Below are 20,931 nucleotides of genomic sequence, written 5' to 3'. Positions count from 1 at the left end.
GCAAACTTCAGACAGTGCTGGACGTGTACTCCTTCAAGCGGAAACAGAACACGTCGGGCGCTGCAGTGTTTGATTCCCTCTCGGTCTAGTCTGTTATTGATGGTAACCTTTGCTACTTTGGTCCCTGCTCTCTGCAGATGACTCACCAGATCACCCTGTGCACTTCAGGGATTGCTCAGCGTTCCTATGATCATTTTGACCCCAAGGAATGAGGTCTTGCGCAGAGCCCTAGACTTTGGAAGATTATCCATGCTTTTCTATACCTTCCAATTTCTATTAATTGATCCCACAGTTGATTTAATCACAGCAAGTTGCTTACCTATTGCATTTTACTCATCCCAGCCATGTGTATATCCTGCTCCTGGTGTCCTTCGACAGCTCTTTGTCTTGGCCATGGCGGAGTATGGAGTCCGACTGTAAACTGTGGAGACGTGTCTTTTATATAGATCAGTGAGCAGATTCCCCTCCTTAAAATAGTGACAATTGGTGGCTGTTGAATACGTTTTGCCCCACTGCATGCCAGGCAGCAAATATTTTTTTACATTCCTTATGCCTATTGCATTTCTTATTTTTGTTGCCCGAAAGGGAATGTTTAATGTCACCCAGTAAATTCATTTTTTGGATAAAGGTTCTGGGATTGGTAGGGTCACCCCATAATGTTAATCCAGTGTAGGATCACGACGCTACTCACTAACATGTGCATAGCTTTGTTTAAAAGCCGGTTTCAAGGGTTTTTCCGTTCCATCACAGGGCAACGCTGGGTCTTCATATTCTTACACATTCAAACCAAGGGCTACACTGCTGGCCAAAAGTATTGGCACCCCTGCAATTCTGTCAGATAAAGCTTAATGTCTCCCAGAAAATGATTGCAATTACAAATGCTTTGGCAGTAATAGCTTCATTTATTTTGCATGCAATGAAAAAACACGAAAGAGAATGGAAAAAATATATATACTGTATATCATTATCATTTTACACAAAACTCCAAAAATGGGCCGGACAAACGCATTGGCACCCTTTGATCATATGATGCTTATCTAACTTGTGTAATTTTATAGCACCTGTTACTTACCTGTGGCGCATAACAGGTGGTTGCAATAACTAAATCACACTTGCAGCCAGTTAAAATGGATTAAAGTTGACTCAACCTCTGTCCAGTGGCCTCGTGTGGACAACATTGAGCATGAAGAAAAGAAAGAAGACCAAAGAACTGTCTGAGGACTTGAGAAGCAAAATTGTGCAGAAAGCATGGGCAATCTCAAGGCTACAAGTCCATCTCCAAAGACCTGAATGTTCCTGTGTCTAATGTGCGCAGTGTCATCAATAAATGTAAAGCCAATGGCACAGAGGCTAACCTCCCTAGATGTGGACGGAAAAGATACATTAACGAGAGATTTCAACGAAAGACTGTGCAGATGGTGGATAAATAACCTTGACAAACATCCAAACAAGTTCAAGCTGTCCTGCCGTCCCAGGGTACAACAGTGTCAACCCTTACTATCCGTTGCCGTCTGAATGAAAAGGGACTGTATTGTAAGATACCCAGGAAGACCCCACGTCTGACCCACAGACATAAACAGGTTGGAGTTTGCCAAAACTTAACTGAGAAAGCCAAAATATTTTGGAAGAATGTTCACTGGTCAGATGAGACAAAAGTAGAGCTTTTTGGGAAAGGGCATCAACATAGAGTTTACAGGGAAAACAACGAGGTCTTCAAAAAAAAAGAACACGGTCCCCACAATCAAACATGGCGGGGGTTCCTTGATGTTTTGCGGTTGCTTTGTTGCCTCTGGCACTGGACTGCTTGATTGTGCATGGCATTATGAAAAAGGGCTACCAACAAATTTTGCAGTTTAACGTAGGGCCCATTGTGAGAAAGCTGCGTCTCCCTCAGACGTCATGGGTCTTCCAGCAGGACAATGACCCAAAAATACACTTAGAAAAAGTAATAGGAAATGGTTTGAGAGAAAGCACTGGAGACTTCTAAAGTGGCCAGCAATGAGTTCAGACCTGAATCCCATAGAACACCTGTGGAGAGATCTGAAAATGGCAGTTTGGAGAAGGCAGCCTCCAAATCTCAAGAGAATGGTCTAAAATTCTAGCAGAGCATTGTAAGAAACTCATTGATGGATACCGGAAGCGGTTGTTCGCTGTTATTTTGTGTAAAGGTTGTGCTACCAAGTATTAGGCTGAGGGTGCCAATACTTTTGTCCGGCCCATCGTTGGAATTTTGTCTAAAATGATGATTAAAAAAAAATTCCCATTCTCTTTTGTGTTTTTTCATTGCAAGCAAAATCAATGAAAATGTTACTACCGAACCATTTGTAATTGCAATCATTTTCTGGGAGAAATTGAGCATTATCTGACAGAATTGCAGGCGTGCCAATACTTTTGGTCAGCAGAGTATAAGTTGTCGGAGGAGCTGGTTGAAGTGGCTGGGGAGAGGGAAGTCTTGGCTTCCCTGTTAGAGCTGCTGCCCCCGCAACCTGACCCCGGATTAAAAGAAAAAAAAAAAAAAAAGCTTCATGTGGTCAACAAGTAGAAACGTCAGCACCTTTTTTTCCCAAACGATACAATATCACGCGTTAAATTTTTTTTGTTCTTTTTACACGAGTGTTTTCTTTCTGTACACGTAGAAAATGGCAACGTAATCCACGATGACACTATGTAAACATTTTTAAACGCAATAAATAAATAAATACATAAGCGGAAGATGATGGATGGATGTATAAGTTGCTTCACTCTCCTCACATTGTAGAGAATTCAATATTTGGGGATCTTCTGACCAGAGTCAGAGACCAGAGTCCCCAGGAGCTTAATTTTGCGCTTCATTAAGGGGCAGAATAAGGGGTGGGAGTTTTATCACGTTTTTCACTTGTGCCAAACCGACTGAACTGTCAAGTGTGGGCATGCGTTTGTAGTTTGTTACAGATCACCTTGGTCACCCACACAGTGTGCTTGGTGTAAATAAACACATCATGCATATTGTGTAATTGTGTATGTGCGTAGGAGACATTACCAAGAGCCAGAGTGAGTGGAGGTCTCTCCAACCTTTCTTTCTCGTTCAGAGGAATGGAGGCCATCCGAGAAGCTATGCATGGAGCATTTCTCTATCATGCTATTAAGGTAAATACATGTTCTTAAATCATCATTTTAAAAACCGAGTGCCTATTATATGTTGTTGTGTAACATTTTTGTAAAACCCCCTCAAAAATCGTTATTCTTTGACATAGTTTACACTTTTCCAGAAAAATGGAACAATTACAACTAGTAATTACAGTAAAAATTACCACATTACAGACCTGTCAAGTTGTACGCATTTGGCGTAATTTTTACTAGTGAGCACTGATTTTTAACTGTGTACGCCGTACGTTCAAAATCTGTACGTTTTTCGTGCATTACGTTTTTTTTCTCCGTTCAGATTTTGTCACCATTTCGGCAACGAGACAATGTGTGTTACTATGCGTTACTACGTTGGTTGAATGACGCGAGAAATGTCACGAGACACGGAGAGAGAAGAGTGTTTGTTGTGACGCTGTAGCAAACGCGATGCTAGGCTAGGTGGCTCCAATATTTCCTGACTGCAGCCAACAGCCTATAATTTACGCCCACTTGATGCTACACTAGATATCCCACGCATATAGAACTACATGCGAAATGACAGACTCGGCGGAGTTGTTAAACAGCTACCATTTTAAGGCAGTAGACTTCTCAGAAAGGCTCTGTTGTCGTAAACCTTCCTAGCTAACCTAAGTAACTTTTTATCTAAAATACTCCTAAATCAGCAAAATCTTGACTTGAATCTATCTCTAAATAATGAAACAGTTTGAAAACTTTCACGTGTCGAAAGTAGACAGAAGGGAACTAATGCAAAAACGGGAGCAATTTTAACAACTTTAAACTTTTAACAAAATTAAATGACTTCCAAACAAAGGTTACTGTGTTTTGTTTGTTTGTTTGTTGGGTTGTTTTTTTTTTTTTTGGAAAAAAAAAAAAAAAATGAAAGGTAACACCAGTTACTTTGCCAAGTAACTAATTACGCTTACATTCAGGTAACTGAGTTACTAACTCAATCACTTTTTGGGAGAGGTAATTTGTAACTGTAATTAATTACTTTTTAAAAGTAAGATTAACAACACTGGTCATAAAGATGAAGTCTGCAGAATGAAAAGTGACGAAAGCGGAGATTTTATTCTGCCAATTTGTTGCCGAACACAATTTGCCCGCAACTATTGCTGATCACATCTCAGAATTAGCAAAAGAAATGTTCCCTGACTCAAAGATTGCATTGGTAAGTTAATTTTATCAATTGACCTTTTTAATTTATAATTTGACACACTAACGAACTACCTTTAAGTCAAACTGAATTGCGAGCTGAAGTGCAGCCATCAAAACACATGATAGAAATTGCCAAAGTGCTACATACAATTATAACAAAAGTAACTGTTAAATATTAGTAATCATGATTTAGCTGAAGATTGATTGATTATTCTTTGATTGCACCAGGTTATATGTTACAATGTTACCAATAAATTCATATTATTTTAAAAATGGAGTTTTTTTCATATTGCACGCTACATACAACGTTGTAAGATTAGTCACCAATTTGTAAGGGCATACCTCACTATTTGTAAGATTGCCAACGGCCTCGGGTTGACAGGTATGCTAATGCTAAAAGACGCACCCTTTAGCTTAGTTAGCTACTACGTTGCATCACTTCAGATCAACAACTCTCACTTCATCAGATGTCTTCAACTTTTGTAGCATGCATCAAGCCTTTTGCTCACGCTTTTGACTAATACTCGCCTCACCGACACTTCCGTTAGCTTAGCTTAGCTGTTGCGGGTTCCCATTCTCCAAATTAGCTCCAGGATTCAGTTACGAGTTTCCAGTGACCAAGTTGTCGTCCAGCTAGCCTCCAAAATGTTCAGATTGTGGTTAATTTTTAGTTCATTGTGTGCCAGATTTACATTTCATATGTCAATTTATAGATTTTAACATTATCTAAGTCACACCTGAGTATAATTCCCAGGCTCAGCCAAAGTATGAAAAGAGTGTTACTTCTCGTCCAGAAAATACATTACTTTGCCTGGTAAGCAACAACATTTGTAAAGGAGTACGGTAATTAACAACCAACCCAATTACTTTTGTTACTATGATTAGGTAGTAACAACAGTATATACAATTACTTTTAATTTACACAACCTTGGTATGTCCTAATTAGTGCTTCAACGATTAATCGATTAACTTGAGTAATTCGATTAGAAAAAAAGATTTGAATTAAATTTTGCTGCTTCAAGTATTCATTTAATTAAAGTGTCGTTGTAATGGGTACTTTTGAAAGTCTTTGTGTTTTATTGATTTGGGTGGATACACTGCCCTCTAGTGGTGACAGTGAATATGACATAATTCATTTCACATGCCTGAATATAGCTGCTACCTGTTAAGTCCAACATAAGCCAAAATTTTGTTTCAGCTAATTTTTTAATGCATTTGTAATTTAGTTTATTGGTGTATTTAGCCTCTTTTGTGGGAACATGTGTTTGAACCATTTGTTTACGAGCATTGTAAAAAAAAAAGTTGGCATTTTATAGCATTTAAGCTAGCGGACTTTTGCTATGTAAGTTAGCCAATTGTTTTTTTGTTAGATCCTAGTTTTTTTTTTTTTATACAGTTTGAGGCTCAGGTATTTTAATTTTCTATGTTCCATATCCGATTACTTGATTATTCATTAGTTCATCGAATAATCGACTACTAAAATAATTAATAGCTGCAACCCTAGTCCTAATGCTTTGTGTTTTCTCAGGATGGTATGGATATGGGAATCGTGAATGCTGGGAATCTGCCAGTGTACGACGATATTGATAAAGAACTGTTGTCACTATGTGAAAACCTGATCTGGAACAAGGACGTTGATGCTACAGAGAAACTTCTGGCATATGCACAAGTACATTTACACAAGAAAAGTCAATTATCGTCCTGCTGCTTTGATTGTTTGATAATGTGTTATTCTAACTCGTGTTGACAGAACAACGTGAAGGGAGGTAAAAAAGTTATTCAAACAGACAAGTGGAGAGAGGAAAGTGTGGAAGAGAGGTTGGCATATGCCCTCATTAAGGTAAGTCTTAATTTTCTAGTATAATTCAACAATTAAAGCTTGGGGCCCGACGGGGGAACTTCATTTAATTCTGCCACTGCTCTAAAGCTGCTTGACTCACGTCACATGTCACATTAATAAATATTATCATTTAACAATTATTAATGGCAGTCAGACCCGGCTGCAGAAAGAAATTACAGGGGGGGCATTACATTTTTTGGGGGGGGCACACTTCTTCAATGTAAATTTAGCCGTAACAGTGGCGTTTTTACCCGTTATATTTTCTGATGATAGTGTCAGTCAGTGAAACTGCAGGAGGTGGCAGCGCTATCCCTTCATGTTGACTTTCGGCCGCGTCTTTGTCATGGCTTGAGTTCGTCTTTAGTTTCTTGAAAAAAAAAAACATGGATGTCCATTCCAATTTGAATTAGCAACGGAGGAGCCGCTTAGTCGCCATTTCTGTAACCGGAGCTATCCCTATCCAGTCGCAGTACACAATGGCAGGTGTTGTGCCGAAAAATAGCCGCCCCGCGTGAAATGTCCCCCCTGATGGGAACGCTTATTTATAACGCTTTATTGAGGTGAAAACATCAAATGTTTTCATGGACTCGTTACAGTAATGGATTTACGACTGTAAAATAAATTTTAAATAAATAAATTAGACAAAATACTAGTACTTTATTTTACTAACAAATCGTGGACTGGGCCACATAACAGTCTTTGAACAGAAATGTATTAGTCTACAGGTTTTCACGACCATATCTCAATGACAATCACACAGTTATGACATTTAGTTCAAGCAGAGTACAATAATACTGTACATATATTCACGGTATAAGAAAGTCGTTTCCATGTCCATCGATACGAGTACGAGTGACGTGTGGGCGCTCAACAATAAAATAAACAAATAAATCAAATAAACGCTCAATAAAGCGTTATAAATAAGCGTTCCCGTGGGGGGGGGGGGGGGGCATTTCACGCGGGGCGGCTATTTTTCGGCACAACACCGGCTACTCAGCCCGCTCCCCTTATCTGTGATTGGCTAGAAATTGCCTACATTCGCTGCTCTGATTGTGACGACAGATCAAGATAGAATGACTAGAGCAGTGTTTTTCAACCTTTTCTGAGTCACGGGACGTTTTTACGTTGGAAAAAATCTCGCGGCACACCACACCAAAATGTTCCAAAATTACTTTCTGTATAGTATATTTAATTATAAAATAATTTCTCAGTATTTATACTTACTCAGTGTGAAACGTTTAGCAATTAGGCTTGAAAAACTATCAGACAGGGGAATTGAGCAATGCATTTAAGCACATCAGGGCTGGTCGTCTCGTTGACAATGGCTTTGCAGACAGGTAGTATTAATGTCTCTGCCACAGTTTGGGACTTTTGGGATTTAGCAACAAAGTAACTGGCTTTCAGGGCGTTCTTATTTACCTTTGTAGTTTTCCTCAAAAGAGTTGCCCATTTCTCTGTGTTTTCACGAAAGCGTACAAAATAATCCATCGACTTGTTCTGAAGCGACGGGGGTTCATTTGGAGATGACTTTAAGCTTGTATAACGCCATGGCGCTAGATAGCCGCTCGTGTCGCGTTCAAGAACTGCTCGGATTTCTAGGTATCTCCCACCTAGCTGTCCTCGATAATGTGTTGGAATAAAACAAAGAGGGAGGATTAACGGTCGTCACATATGGATAAAATGGAAAGGACATTTTTGTATATATCGACACTTGACGAGTCAAATAATGAACAGTAGAAGTGCTGGGGTCCACATTGTTACGGAGAGCAAGGTGGCTGACGGCTAGAAATACGAGCAGTTCTTGAAAGCAACACGACTCATCTGCACACAACCGAGAACTTTTTCCACATTCCTTCCTTCCTACTGCAACTTTGCCCGACGATGTTAAAAAAAAAAAGCGACATTGGATAATTTCTCGCGGCGGCGGCACAATCGATTGAAAAACACTGGAATATAGGGTTCATTCTCCCCGTGTGTGTGTGTTTTTGTGGAAGATTTAAAAAAAAAAAAAAAAAAATTACACAGTACAGTTTAATCGAGCTAGGGCGGGCACAGCCGTCCCTCAGGGCGGGCACGGCCCCCTAATGCCCGCCCATGCCGCCGGGTCTGATGGCAGTATATATTTTGTTGAAAAATGGTTTTGTTCAATTGGGTCCTCATATTTTTTTAATTCATTTTATATTTCTTTTTGCTCCTGAATTGTGTGTCATCGTCTTCTGTTCATTTAACCCTTATACAGGTATTCTGTTGGGGTGAAGCTTGACCGGGTTTTTTAGTTTGACTATGCAAAAATCAATGATTTTTTAAAATACCCACTTGGAATTGGGTCAATCTTGACCGGGAAACATTACCGTAATTTCCCGTATATAACGCACACTTTTTTTCCCCAAAATCCACATGTAAAATCATGGTGCGCATAATAAACGGGTACATTAATGGAGACAGAAATATATATATACATACAGGTATATATATTATATATATATATATATAAAACCGATTTTTTTTTTTTTTTGACACGGCCATGTTGTGTTGACGAAACGTATGCGGCGATCTGTTGCTGACCATTACGGTCCGTGATGTCACCATTTTGTTTTGGTAATACTTCACTCTGATCGGCCGAATAATTTCGTCTGTGCTAAATTCTGCTTTTTTCACTCCTCATAAAGCACACAATTTAGTTTCTTGAACTCATTTGAGTCTACGTTTATTGCAGCTCTGCAACTCGGACCATAACAAACGTAACACAACACAGACTTCCTGTGTGTGTCTGTCAACTATATCTGTCCCTCGGCAAACTCAAACCCAAATAACAACAGTTCCTATTGTTACTGTCGTGTCGACAGTGATGAGCGCTCTCGGATTTCTGACTTACGTTCTCACTTTCATTTTACCGTATCAATCCATGGAAGAAACATTTATTCATCATGATGAAACGAGCAAGTTATACAGCAGCCTTTAAAAGAAACGTCACATCTTTTTTGTTTTCTCCTAGATTCTGGTAAGTTAGAGAAGTTGTCAAATCATATTATTACCGTAAATATTGTCAGTTTTTGGTAATGTTTTGAACTACCAATATGCTATGCTTGTGCTGTGTTTCACCATTCAGTAAAATGACATTTCTGTATCTGTACATGAGCTCTATTTGATTGTATTCTTCTATTTATTGGTGCTAAAATTAGGGTGCGCGTTATAAACGGGTACAATAATTTTCCCTAGATTTTACAAGTAAATTTGGGGTGCGCATTATACACGGGTGCGCCTTATATTCGGGAAATTACGGTATATTGCAAAGGTACAGGTAGTCCCCGACTTTACTACACCGAAGTCTCGTCCGCCATTCTGTCTCCAGTCATGTTTTTAATTTGTTTTGTTTTAGTCACGGTAACAGTACCTAGTTCTTGCCATGCCTCCTCCCCTAGCAGTGTCGCTGCCGTCCTGCGTTCCTGATGGCGTCAGGTCCCACCAGCTGCCATCTCCGGTTCTTATGTGTCCACCCAAGAAGCGTCCTTTTTGGCTTGGGAGCGTCATGTCGCCCGCCCAAACCTCCGGTTCTCCTCTGACCGCCGATAAAGTGCTTTTTTCGGACTGGGCTCAAGCAGCCACCCGCTGTCATCTCTGGTTCTCATGTGCCTGCCCGAGAAGCGCCCTTTTCAGCTTGGGAAAGTCATGACACCCGCCCCAAACTCCTGTTCTTCCCTGGCCACCGACAAGATGTTTTTTTTCGGACTCCCCAATTCCTTGTTTTCTTGCTGCTGTTGCCGTTGTTGCTTCTCCCCCGGCGCCAACCCATCTGAGTTCGGACGGCAGGCTTGTGTCAATAGAGGCGACCTGAGCGGCCATGAAGCTCGAATTATTTTTTTTTTAAAGCCCGTATCGTAGTTTGAAATAACTCCATTCAACACAAGGTACTTCACAGTATTTTATTTTTTACTTGATCTTATTTATATGACATATAATTCATGTTTTCGGACAGTTATTTTGTATTTAGAGGTACTTAAAGAGTTAATTCCGATTTAGGCAGAAATTCAGTCGACAACGCCAGCCTAGGAACGGAACTCGTTCGTAATCCGGGGACTACCTGTATAGTATTTTCCGGCTGAGTTACTGTAAATCGCACATCAAATTTTATCCACTAGCAAAAATGTGGGCAGATTTCTAAGAAAACACAAGGGTTAAGAGAATTGTAAAAAAAATTGTAAAAAATGATAGTCAACTCCAGCTATCATTGCCTTGACTTTTTTTTTTCTTTTCAATACCTAACTGCTGTATATAAAATTAAACTCTCACGCTCCTTATTAGCAGGTGAACAAGGCAGTAGTTGTTTAGGCTTTTTTTTCCTACTAAACAAAATCAAAGTAAACAATACAAGAAAATACAAATTGTAATATGTAAAACTAGAGGGGGAAAAAAAGCATCCACTTGGTTTGTCTATAGTTTAGGTCGGTATTAAGAAACAAAGCCACAATCCTTGTAGATTCCATGTTGTTATTTATGTCTGAAAATGTTTTATGCAGTTTCAAAATACGATATGTAGCAATATAACGAGCTGAGTATACGCATATATACAATGGTAACCAGAAATTAGTAATTCAGTATCAATGAATCAAATTCATAAATTCTGCTTTTCATTCCATGATTTCATGATTTGTACTTTTTGTACCCTGATATCAGGGAATAGAAACATACGTGATACAGGATGTTGAAGAATGTCGGGCACTTGCTGATCGCTACACCCGCCCCCTTCACATAATTGAGGGTCCTTTGATGAACGGCATGAAGGTGGTTGGTGATTTGTTTGGCGCTGGCAAGATGTTCCTGCCACAGGTAGGTTTGTCCGCACTGTGACTCTTATAGCATCGTTTCAAAGAATTGCTGTCACAGTCAAAAATAGCTCAAACAATAGCTAATAATAGCTCATGCCTGAAGCGCAAGTGTGTGTATTTGCCAGAAATTGCCTTATCTAGTTTCTGATTGAATTTCAACTTTGGTATGATTACGTAGCTTGATTTCTCCATTTACTTACCTGGCAGCCCAAAGGATAAGATGATGTTGCGCACTTCAAGAATTTGATCCTGGTTGCAGTACCATTTTTGGCTACCAATATTACATATTGCTCCATTAAATACTATAAGCGATCATCTTAAATACAGGTCAAGCATACTAGGTGTTGTCTTTGCCTTTGATAGCTGCTAAGTTGTCATGAAAGTGCATAACTATTATTGCTCTCTCTATTAACATTGTCTTATACTCTAATAGAGATGAGTGAACATTATTTTATTGCAGGTCATTAAGTCAGCTCGTGTTATGAAGAAGGCAGTGGGCCATCTCATTCCTTTCATGGAGAAAGAGCGGAAGGAAATGTTATTGTCATCTGGCTCAACTGAAGACATAGTTAGTATTAACCAAATAGTTTTTCAATAAAATAACATTTTTTGAATTTCATCAATGAAACCTGGTGGTTACAAACAGATCAGCGTTTCCCAGCATTTACTGAGCCAAAGCACATATTTCACATTGGGGAAAATACGACACCCCACTCAACAAAAATGTCAAAACATCTAGCAGAATACCAGCTTTTTTGCCTGTTACTACAGTATGTGAAATACAGTGGGGCAAATAAGTATTTAGTCAACCACCAATTGTGCAAGTTCTCCTACTTGAAAGATTAGAGAGGCCTGTAATTGTCAACATGGGTAAACCTCAACCATGAGGGACAGAATGTGAAGAAAAAAAAAAAAAAACAGAAAATCACATTGTTTTATTTTTAAAGAACTTATTTCCAATTTAGAATGGAAAATAAGTATTTGGTCACCTACAAACAAGATTTCTGGCTGTCAAAAGGTCTAACTTCTTCTAACGAGGTCTAACAAGGCTCTACTCATTACCTGTATTAATGGCACCTGTTTTAACTCATTATCGGTATAAAAAACACCTGTCCACAATCTCAGTCAGTCACACTCCAAGCTCCACTATGGCCAAGACCAAAGAGCTGTCGAAGGACACAAGAGACCTGCACCTGGCTGGGAAGACTGAATCTGCAATAGTTAAAACGCTTGGTATAAAGAAATCAACTGTGGGAGCAATTATTAGAAAATGGAAGTCATACAAGACCACTGATAATCTCCCTCGATCTGGGTCTGCATGCAAGATCTCACTCCGTGGCGTCAAAATGATAACAAAAACGGTGAGCATAAATCCCAGAACCACACGGGGGGAGATAGTGAATGACCTACAGAGAGCTAGGACCACAGAAACAAAGGCTACTATCAGTAACACAATGTGCCGCCAGGGACTCAAATCCTACACTGCCAGACGTGTCCCCCTGCTGAAGCCAGTACACGTCCAGGCCCGTCTGCGGTTCGCTAGAGAGCATTTGGATGATCAAGAAGAGGACTGAGAGAATGTGTTATGGTCAGATGAAGCCAAAATAGAACTTTTTGGTAGAAACACAGGTTCTCGTGTTTAGAGGAGAAAGATTAATGAATTCCGTCCAACGAACACCATACCCATTGTGAAGCATGGGGGTGGAAACATCATGCTTTGGGGCTGTTTTTCTGCAAAGGGACCAGGACGACTGATGTGTGCAAAGGAAAGAATGAATGGGGCCATGATTCGAGAGATTTTGAGTGAAAATCTCCTTCCATCAGCAAGGGCATTGAAGATGAGACGTGGCTGGGTCTTTCAGCATGACGATGATCCCAAACACACAGCCAGGGCAACAAAGGAATGGCTTCATAAGAGAATTTTCAGGGTCCTGGAGTGGCCTAGGCCAGTCTCCAGATCTCAACCCCATAGAAAATCTGTGGAGGGAGTTGAAAGTCCGTGTTGCCCAACGACAGCCCCAAAACATCACTGCTCTGCATAGAGGAATGGGCCAAAATACCAGCAACAGTGTATGAAAAGCTTGTAAAGAGTTACAGAAAACGTTTGGCCTCCGTTATTGCCAACAAAGGGTACATAACAAAGTATTGAGATGAACTTTTGGTATAGACCAAATACTTATTTTCCACCATGATTTGAAAATAAATTCTTTAAAAATCAAACAATGTGTTTTTTTGTTTTTGTTTTTCCACATTCTGTCTCTCATGGTTGAGGTTTACCCATGTTGACAATTACAGGCCTCTCTTAATATTTTCAAGTGGGAGAACTTGCACAATTAGTGGTTGACTAAATACTTGTTTGCCCCACTGTACATCTAGCATGGTGCGCTGACGTGCATAGGCTCACTGGTTGAGAATCACTGAAATATATTCATAGTTGCATGGACATTACTGCTGTTTGTGTATTAAAATGACATATATTTTTAATAACACTCCAGTTCTCAACATTGATCAAAAACTCATGAAAGATCATCAATGTGTTTTTTGTGTTTTTGCTGGCACTTTTCTGATTTTACCCCTTTTGTATGCAGAATCCCTATCAAGGCACTGTCGTTCTAGCTACAGTGAAAGGTGATGTCCACGATATTGGCAAGAACATTGTAGGCGTCGTCCTGGGTTGCAACAACTTCCGGTAAAACCTTTTCTTCTAAGATATTACAAGATTGACTGTGTTTGACCCCATTATTATTGTTATTATTTTTCTCATCAATAGGGCCCGAGCACCGAGAGGTGCGAGAGCCCTATTGTAAAGCAAATGATGATGATGATGATTATTATTATTATGTTTATTATTATTTTTTTTTAGGGTCAAATGAAAATGGACAATTTGGAGGCCTTAACATGCTCGAAAACTCAGCAAATTTTGCAGATAAATGCGGCTTGGCGTAAATTTCGATAATTTGACAAAATGGCTCAAAAGCGACCCCTTGAACTTTTCAAAAAGGACTCTTCTATTAGGTTTTTTTTCAATGTGAGGTGATGAAAATTGGGGAGTCGATACCTTGTGCAAAACTTCACCAAAAAGTCTCATAGACGTGGGTCCCAAACCCAACAGAAAATCAGGTATTTTGGATTGAATGTGAAATTTTAGTTGATTTACAGGGCACTGTTGAGACATTGACGTACAGGGAGTTGGCGCTTCCTCAAAATTGGTGAGACTGTTCATGAGACATATGAGAGCTTAAGTTTTCAAAATGGTCGGTTTTCATTCATGGGCCTGACCTGGGCAGGGTACCAAAGTCGGCCTTTTTTTGTGGCAACACGCCAAATTCAGTGAATGACAAATCACTCCCTTATCCAATCTTTTTCATACCTGGCATGTCTGAGAGGTATTCCAGCCTGAACACGACTGCATTGAAATATTACCCATTAGCCCTGGCACCCCCTACTAAAAATAGAAAAACGCCTTTTTTTACTAGATAGGCTCCTGCTCCAAGGGAAAAAAATGAATTGACCTCAAGCCTGCATTAGGGGAGCCTTTTCACCTAGGTGTGTAAATGTATTTCTGGTCTCAGTATATACAAAAACATCTTTGTCAGCTATGGCCACAATACAAAAGAGTTTACACACAAAAAAGAGGAGCGTTTCAAGTACATGTTAATTTCTCATGAGATGATGAAAACATGCATTCATTGAACACATGACTGCTGGCATAATTTTTGTGTCGCAAACAATATTGTGTTTGAGGGAGCAACACTGAGCAGACCTCCACAGGTAGGTGTGCTAGTGCGCTATTTTGCAATACTGCAAAATGCAATAAACAGTGATGTATACAGTGTAATCCTGTGATGCAGCGAAGCAACAAGATTTTAAACCACAAAATAGAAAGGGAAAACTTTGTTGCGAACAAAGCATGCACTTCCTTTGTTAATGTATTATCATTTGAATTTAGATAATTTACCAGTCATTTTTAACGATTGTATGCTATTTGTACATATTTCAGGGTTGTTGACCTGGGTGTGATGGTCCCTTGTGATAAGATTCTCAGAGAGGCAATCCAAGAAAAAGCAGGTACAATTAGCAAAAAGTATTTTTGTATTTTTACTCTTTATTTATTTGTTTTTGTTTCTTCCATATTTTTGGGGCTAAACCTGCTGCATACAAGAAAATTATCTTTATTATCAAGATTTTGCTGATTTAGGATTTTGTATTTTTGTTGTTGTTTAATCTATTCTGTTCAGCAGCATAGTCATGCATGATGGTGGATCTTGTTCCTTTAACATGCCAAAACAATCTTTTTTTACTGCAACAGAAGTTTCATATACTCCCTGTATTGCACTCTACTTTGAGATTTATATGTATTTGTTGTAAACGCAACAGTGAACTTGGCCAATAATTCAATATTGAACATTGTTATCACAGCAAAATGTGTGCATAAATGTCATTAAATGTCTAAAACTACAATAATACAGTGCACTGAACACATATTTCAAAAAATGTTAGATTTCTTTTTTTTTTTTTTACCGTATATGCCGCATGTCCAGGTCTTAATATGGGATATCTACATAGAGAGATGACACAGAAATATTTCATTGATCAAATATCTATCAACCAAATAAGCATACTGTGCATCAACACGCCACATTGTATCCTTAGCATTCATATGCAGTGGCCTGTCACTCGGCAGGCGGAAACAACAAGTCCCACTTGTGTTCTCTGAAGCGGTCTGAAACCTTAAAAGATACAGTTCACTGCATTTACAAAAAAGATAACATAAAATCCTTTGTACCTTGCATTCTAAGCTTTAAGTGGATGAAGGCCTCTCAAAAACCCCGGTCATAGCAGCTGCTATACTCAGGGTTAACGGCTATCAGTGCTAGCTGTGGTCTGTTGTAGCACCTGTTTAAATCAAAATAAAGTCAAAACACCCAGGACAAGCCTGAAACCGTTCTCCTGTAATGGGATCGTGCATGAAATGGGGCCTTCCTGGTAAGGCTGAGTCATATGACCTTTGGTACTTATCATGGTAAATTGAGCAGATTTACCTCGATAACGATAAATGACAATAAATTCCCCCAAGCGGACTTTTATATAATTTGAAAATCTGAATCAATGCATGAATTAAAAATTAGCCAGTTCTCATTGATTTATTTACAGGCTTTCAATTTAACATATTTAACAATTGTACATACAGTGTAAATATTAAGTATATAAAAATTAGGGCTGTCAAAATTATCGCGTTAATGAGCGGTAATTAATTTTTTAAATTAATCACGTTAAAATATTTGACGCAATTAACGCACATGTCCCGCTCAGACAGTATTCTGCCTTTTGGTAAGTTTTACAGCAAGGTTTTTTGTGCTGTCTAACAGCGAACTCTTGTGGTCGCTTTGCGACATGGTTTATTGCTTTCTTGCCAGTTCAATATGGCTGCACGACGTCTCGGGCTGACGCTTACGTTGTAATGTTGTGCTTATATGATCCTTGGACAAGATTTGTCCGTAAGTATGGTCGTTGTAAAGAATGTACATATTATGTTAGTAAGCGAAATGTTATATTTTTTGTATGAGACGCTTTTTGTATATGTTTAGTGAACCTGTATAGCGTGCTAAGCTAACGTTGTTGCTAATGCAATGCTTGTGTACTTTTTTTTTGTAGCTTCACTACGGTCTAAAGAGGACAATGGTTTGAGGCCATTTCATTAATAAATCAGATGAAAAAGGAAGAAGTCTGATTATTAAGGCGTCATTCACTAGCTGTCTAGCTTTGGAAAAAGTAGACGCTTCGGAGTGAGGACAGCATAGACAGATTTAAATGACAGTAGAGTGAGATGCCCACTACAGTCCTTATGTACCGTATGTTAAATGTATAACTACCTAACCCTATGCCAACAAATTATTTTACAGAATATATATATATAATTTACAGAAAAATATGGCATATTTTATAGATGGTTTGAATTGCGATTAATTGCGATTAATTACGATTAATTAATTTTTAAACTGTAATTAACTCGATTAAAAATTTTAATCGTTTGACAGCCCTAATAAAAATATCTTGTAAATGATATACATTCAAGTATGAACATTAATAACAGTTTGTATGACTTGAACTATGTACAACATTTTAAGTATCAATATTGCCAATGTGCAAAAGTGTCATTAGTAACACAAATGACTTACAGCAAGAGGTGCTTGAACAGTACACTTCAAACAGAGGACCGAGTATCAGACAACTTATTGTTAATGGCTACTGTGATACAATAACTCAACAAAAGTGTTTACTTCAAGGTTTCAGGGTTTTTTTTCCTTCTGAAATACACGCACGCCCGCCCCCCCCCCACACACACACACACACACACACACAGGTACAGATATTAAGCTTCACTGCTGTAAATCTTATGCCAATGAAACATTTAAGATGTTATTATTGCAGTAATGATACAGAATAAAGCAAGCACTTACAGAAAAATGGCTGTCGCGATTAAACGGTCCTATTATAGGCTACACTGTTGGATTATACTTTCTGTTGAATTCTGTACCATCATAAAAGCTATCAGAGAAATCACACACAGATACAAAATAACGTGACGTACTGATTGCTAGATGCAATCCGTGCCCAATCCACCCATTAAAGTTCAGCTGCTTCAACAAGGTTAGAGCCACTGTTACAGGTGGTGATGGCGATTTTCTTGGCACCACACAATGAGCGTCGACTAATGCTATACTCGAAATGCCTCTGGCCTGGCTGCCAGTAGCCGTTTCAGTATTATCAGACTTCATCACTTTCTCTTGTAGCGTCAACCGCTCGCGGTAGCGTACTGGGAATCTGTTTGTTTGATTTCCTCATAGCCACGTGACTTCACACGTAAGCACCCTGGCTGCTTATTTAAAGGAGAATGAGCATAGTCAAACAACACATAGTCAAAATGAGCTGGAAAGACTATTTTTTTCGTTTCATTAAAAAAACAAATTTACCAACATGGTCAAAATTACTGTCGATCATAGTGAACCATCTCGGTAACGGTACATTTTTGGTAAACCGCCCGGCTCTACCTCTTGGGCAAGAAAGTTATCAATGTGATGGTTGAAAACTGCTAATCCTCACGATCAGAGCGTCCTTTTGTCGTCGCAAACAGTGGATATCCATCCTTTAAAATTCTTTTGTAGCCTTATATACGGTCATGTGAAAAAATTAGGACACCCCATTAAATATTCAGGTCTTTATTAAGAAATGTTCACATATCAAAGACTGACTTGTTTTTCTTTTTCGCTGGAAAGGAAAGTGATTTAATTGCTGGTAAACAACAAAAATTTACATTGTTTTACTCATTAAACCAAATATATCAACTAAAATGCATATTCTAACTGAGGAAAAAGTTAGGACAGCCTATCACCTAATAGCTAGTGTTACCCACTCTGGCTGAAATAACTTCAGTCAGATGCTTTTTGTAGCCATCCCCAAATAATGACACTTCTGCCCCTATGCTTCACAGTTGGTATGAGGTTCTTTTTCTGAAATGCTGTATTGGGTTTATGCCAAACATGTCTTCTGTTCTGGTGTCCAAATAATTCAATGTTAGATTCATCTGTCCAAAGAACATTATTCCAGAAGTACTGATCTTTGTCTACATTCACTCTGGCAGACTCCCGTCTTTCCTTCATGTTCTTCTTGGAGAGCAAAGGTTTCCTCCTTGCACACCTCTTATGTATGTTAAAATTTGTGTAGTCTCTTTCTGATTGTAGAGGCATGCACTTTCACATCAACAGTAGCAAGAGCCTGCTGTAGCTCCCGTGATGACATTTTAGGGTTTTTGGGGACTTCTTTTAGCATCTTGCGATTTGCTCTCAGGGTGAACTTGTTTGGATGGCCAGACCTGGGCAGTTGTTTTGAATGTCCTCCACTGGTAGACTATTTTCCAGACAGTGGAATGGCCGATTTTATATTCTTTTGAGATCTTTCCATATCCCTTCCCAGACTCATAAATGCCTACAATCTTCTTTCTGAAGGCCTCAGACAGCTCCTTTGATCTCACCTTGCAGTTTTCTCTCACTTCAACTGTCAGTCACTGTTGAAGGGATTCTGCGCTGAGGAGTGGGGCAAACTTTCTTCAGAACAATGTCAAAGACTGGTACATGGCAACAAAAAGCATCTCACTGAAGTTATTTCAGCCAAAGGGGGTAACACCAGCGATTAGGTGGTAGTGGTGTCCTAACTTTTTCCTCAGTTAGAATATGCATTTTTATTGATATATTTGGTTTAATGAGTAATACAATGTTAGTTTTTGTTGTTTACCTGCAATTAAATCACTTTCTTTTCCAGAGATAAAGAAAAACAAGATCAGGCATGAATATGTGAACATTTCTTAATAAAGAAGTGAATATTCAATAGGGTGTCCTAATTTTTTTTCATATTACTGTAATATGCATATATGCAGTCCTATTCATCTATAAAAAAGAATGTTTTTGTTGAAGTCTGATAAAGCTAACCCTACCCGGAATTCTTTGTCAGTGTTAGTGTAGCAGTTAAGAGCCATACCATGAGCCATGGCAAAATTTCGATGTCCATTTTTTAAAGAATGTGTAATCATCCATGGTTAGTCTTAAATGGTTCTTCTATACTGCTAGCAAAAGTCTTAACAACAAGTCGGTTGGTACCTGAAATTTTGTTGTTTTCTCTCAAACGGAGCCCATGGAGCGATCACTAGCCAGGGGCGGACTGGGACTAAAAAGCAGCCCTGGACTTTGACTCAGCCCAGCCCACAAGAATCGCTGTACGAAGGGAAACACAGACCCTCTAGGGGTGTCTGGGGCCCCCCCCCCCCCCCCTCTCGGGAGAAATGTTTTTTTACATTTTATTGTAAAATGCATTGATTTCGTGTACTTTAAGAGAAAAATGAAGCTACTATAAAGAACTACACATTGCATTATTATACATTTTAACTTGAATACTCACTGAGAAATTATCAGCACATTCCAGGACTCAAAATAGAACCAGAAAAGGCAGGAGACTGCCTGAAGCACAAAGAAAACATGGTATGATTTTTGATAAATCACAATGAAAAGAGGCTGTAATTATACATTTTAACTTGAATACTCACTGAGAAATGAACAGAACACTCTCAGAAATGAAAAGAACACTCTCATGATCTCTATGTACAACCAGAAAAAGGCAGGAGACTATATTTCTTCTGAATTAATATTGCTGCTGCGTGTGCATACGTTGTTTTACAGCTAAAATATTTTTTCAAAGGAGAGGGATAGTAGGACTAGCATACTGTAACTTGACATGAATACCAACGGGGACATGGACTAGCTGGCACTAACCCTTTAATTGCCATTTATTTCATTTAAAATGTAGCTACCTGGTGGATAACAATTGCCAATATACCTAGCAAGTAACCCTCTTCATCCCTACTTGCCCTGCGCTAGTCTGGGGAACTTCCACCAGCTCATCATTACCCTCTCCCTTGTCTATTGTCTCTCCCTGCACCGGCTGCACGTGAGAGCGGCTGCCACTCCCACTCTCACCATTGTCGGGGGCTGGGACGTTGCTAACCGGAGTGGCGGTTGCAGCCAGACTGCTGCTTGCGAACATGTGTGTCAACTTGTGACATTTCGAGTTTCTTCAGTTTTTTTTCTCACTAACCTTCTCCGTGCCACCCTTCTCTTTTTTTTTGCCACCACCAATTCAAATTGTTTATCCACGCTCGTCGCTATTTTGCATCCACATGGAGTAAGGCTTAACCAAAGTAGGCTACTCTATGCTTTCTTTGTTTTTTTCCTATCAGATTGACGGTTAACAGCCAGGTGCATTGCTGCCACCTGTCGGATTGTAGATAATCATAGAGGATAGGGGGGATAAGAACAGTGATGTATGTATGGTGGCCGCCGGAAGTCCAGAGCACCGGCCGTTCTGTGATCATCCAGAAGCTACAGATTACCAGTCTGCCCCTGTTACTAGTTCATGGTGGGTGGCGCTATCACTAGC

General features: G+C 39.3%; 1 protein-coding gene across 2 annotated transcripts in view; it reads left to right on the top strand.

Annotated features, from left to right (window-relative positions):
* The window catches only part of mtr (5-methyltetrahydrofolate-homocysteine methyltransferase), a 94,134-nt gene that overhangs the window by 51,366 nt on the left and 21,837 nt on the right, over positions 1-20,931 (top strand). For both annotated transcript variants that reach the window (XM_057826815.1, XM_057826814.1), the window contains exons 17-23: positions 3,010-3,126; positions 5,807-5,947; positions 6,029-6,118; positions 10,793-10,945; positions 11,405-11,512; positions 13,533-13,633; positions 14,945-15,012. In XM_057826815.1, the coding sequence (XP_057682798.1) occupies positions 3,010-3,126; positions 5,807-5,947; positions 6,029-6,118; positions 10,793-10,945; positions 11,405-11,512; positions 13,533-13,633; positions 14,945-15,012 (778 nt within the window). The remainder of the gene's footprint in view (positions 1-3,009; positions 3,127-5,806; positions 5,948-6,028; positions 6,119-10,792; positions 10,946-11,404; positions 11,513-13,532; positions 13,634-14,944; positions 15,013-20,931) is intronic.

The sequence above is a fragment of the Corythoichthys intestinalis genome, chromosome 21 (assembly GCF_030265065.1).
Source record: "Corythoichthys intestinalis isolate RoL2023-P3 chromosome 21, ASM3026506v1, whole genome shotgun sequence".
NCBI classification, from domain to species: domain Eukaryota; kingdom Metazoa; phylum Chordata; class Actinopteri; order Syngnathiformes; family Syngnathidae; genus Corythoichthys; species Corythoichthys intestinalis.
The sequence above is the reverse complement of the archived record's forward strand: the minus strand, read 5'-3'. Positions and strand labels throughout refer to the sequence as shown.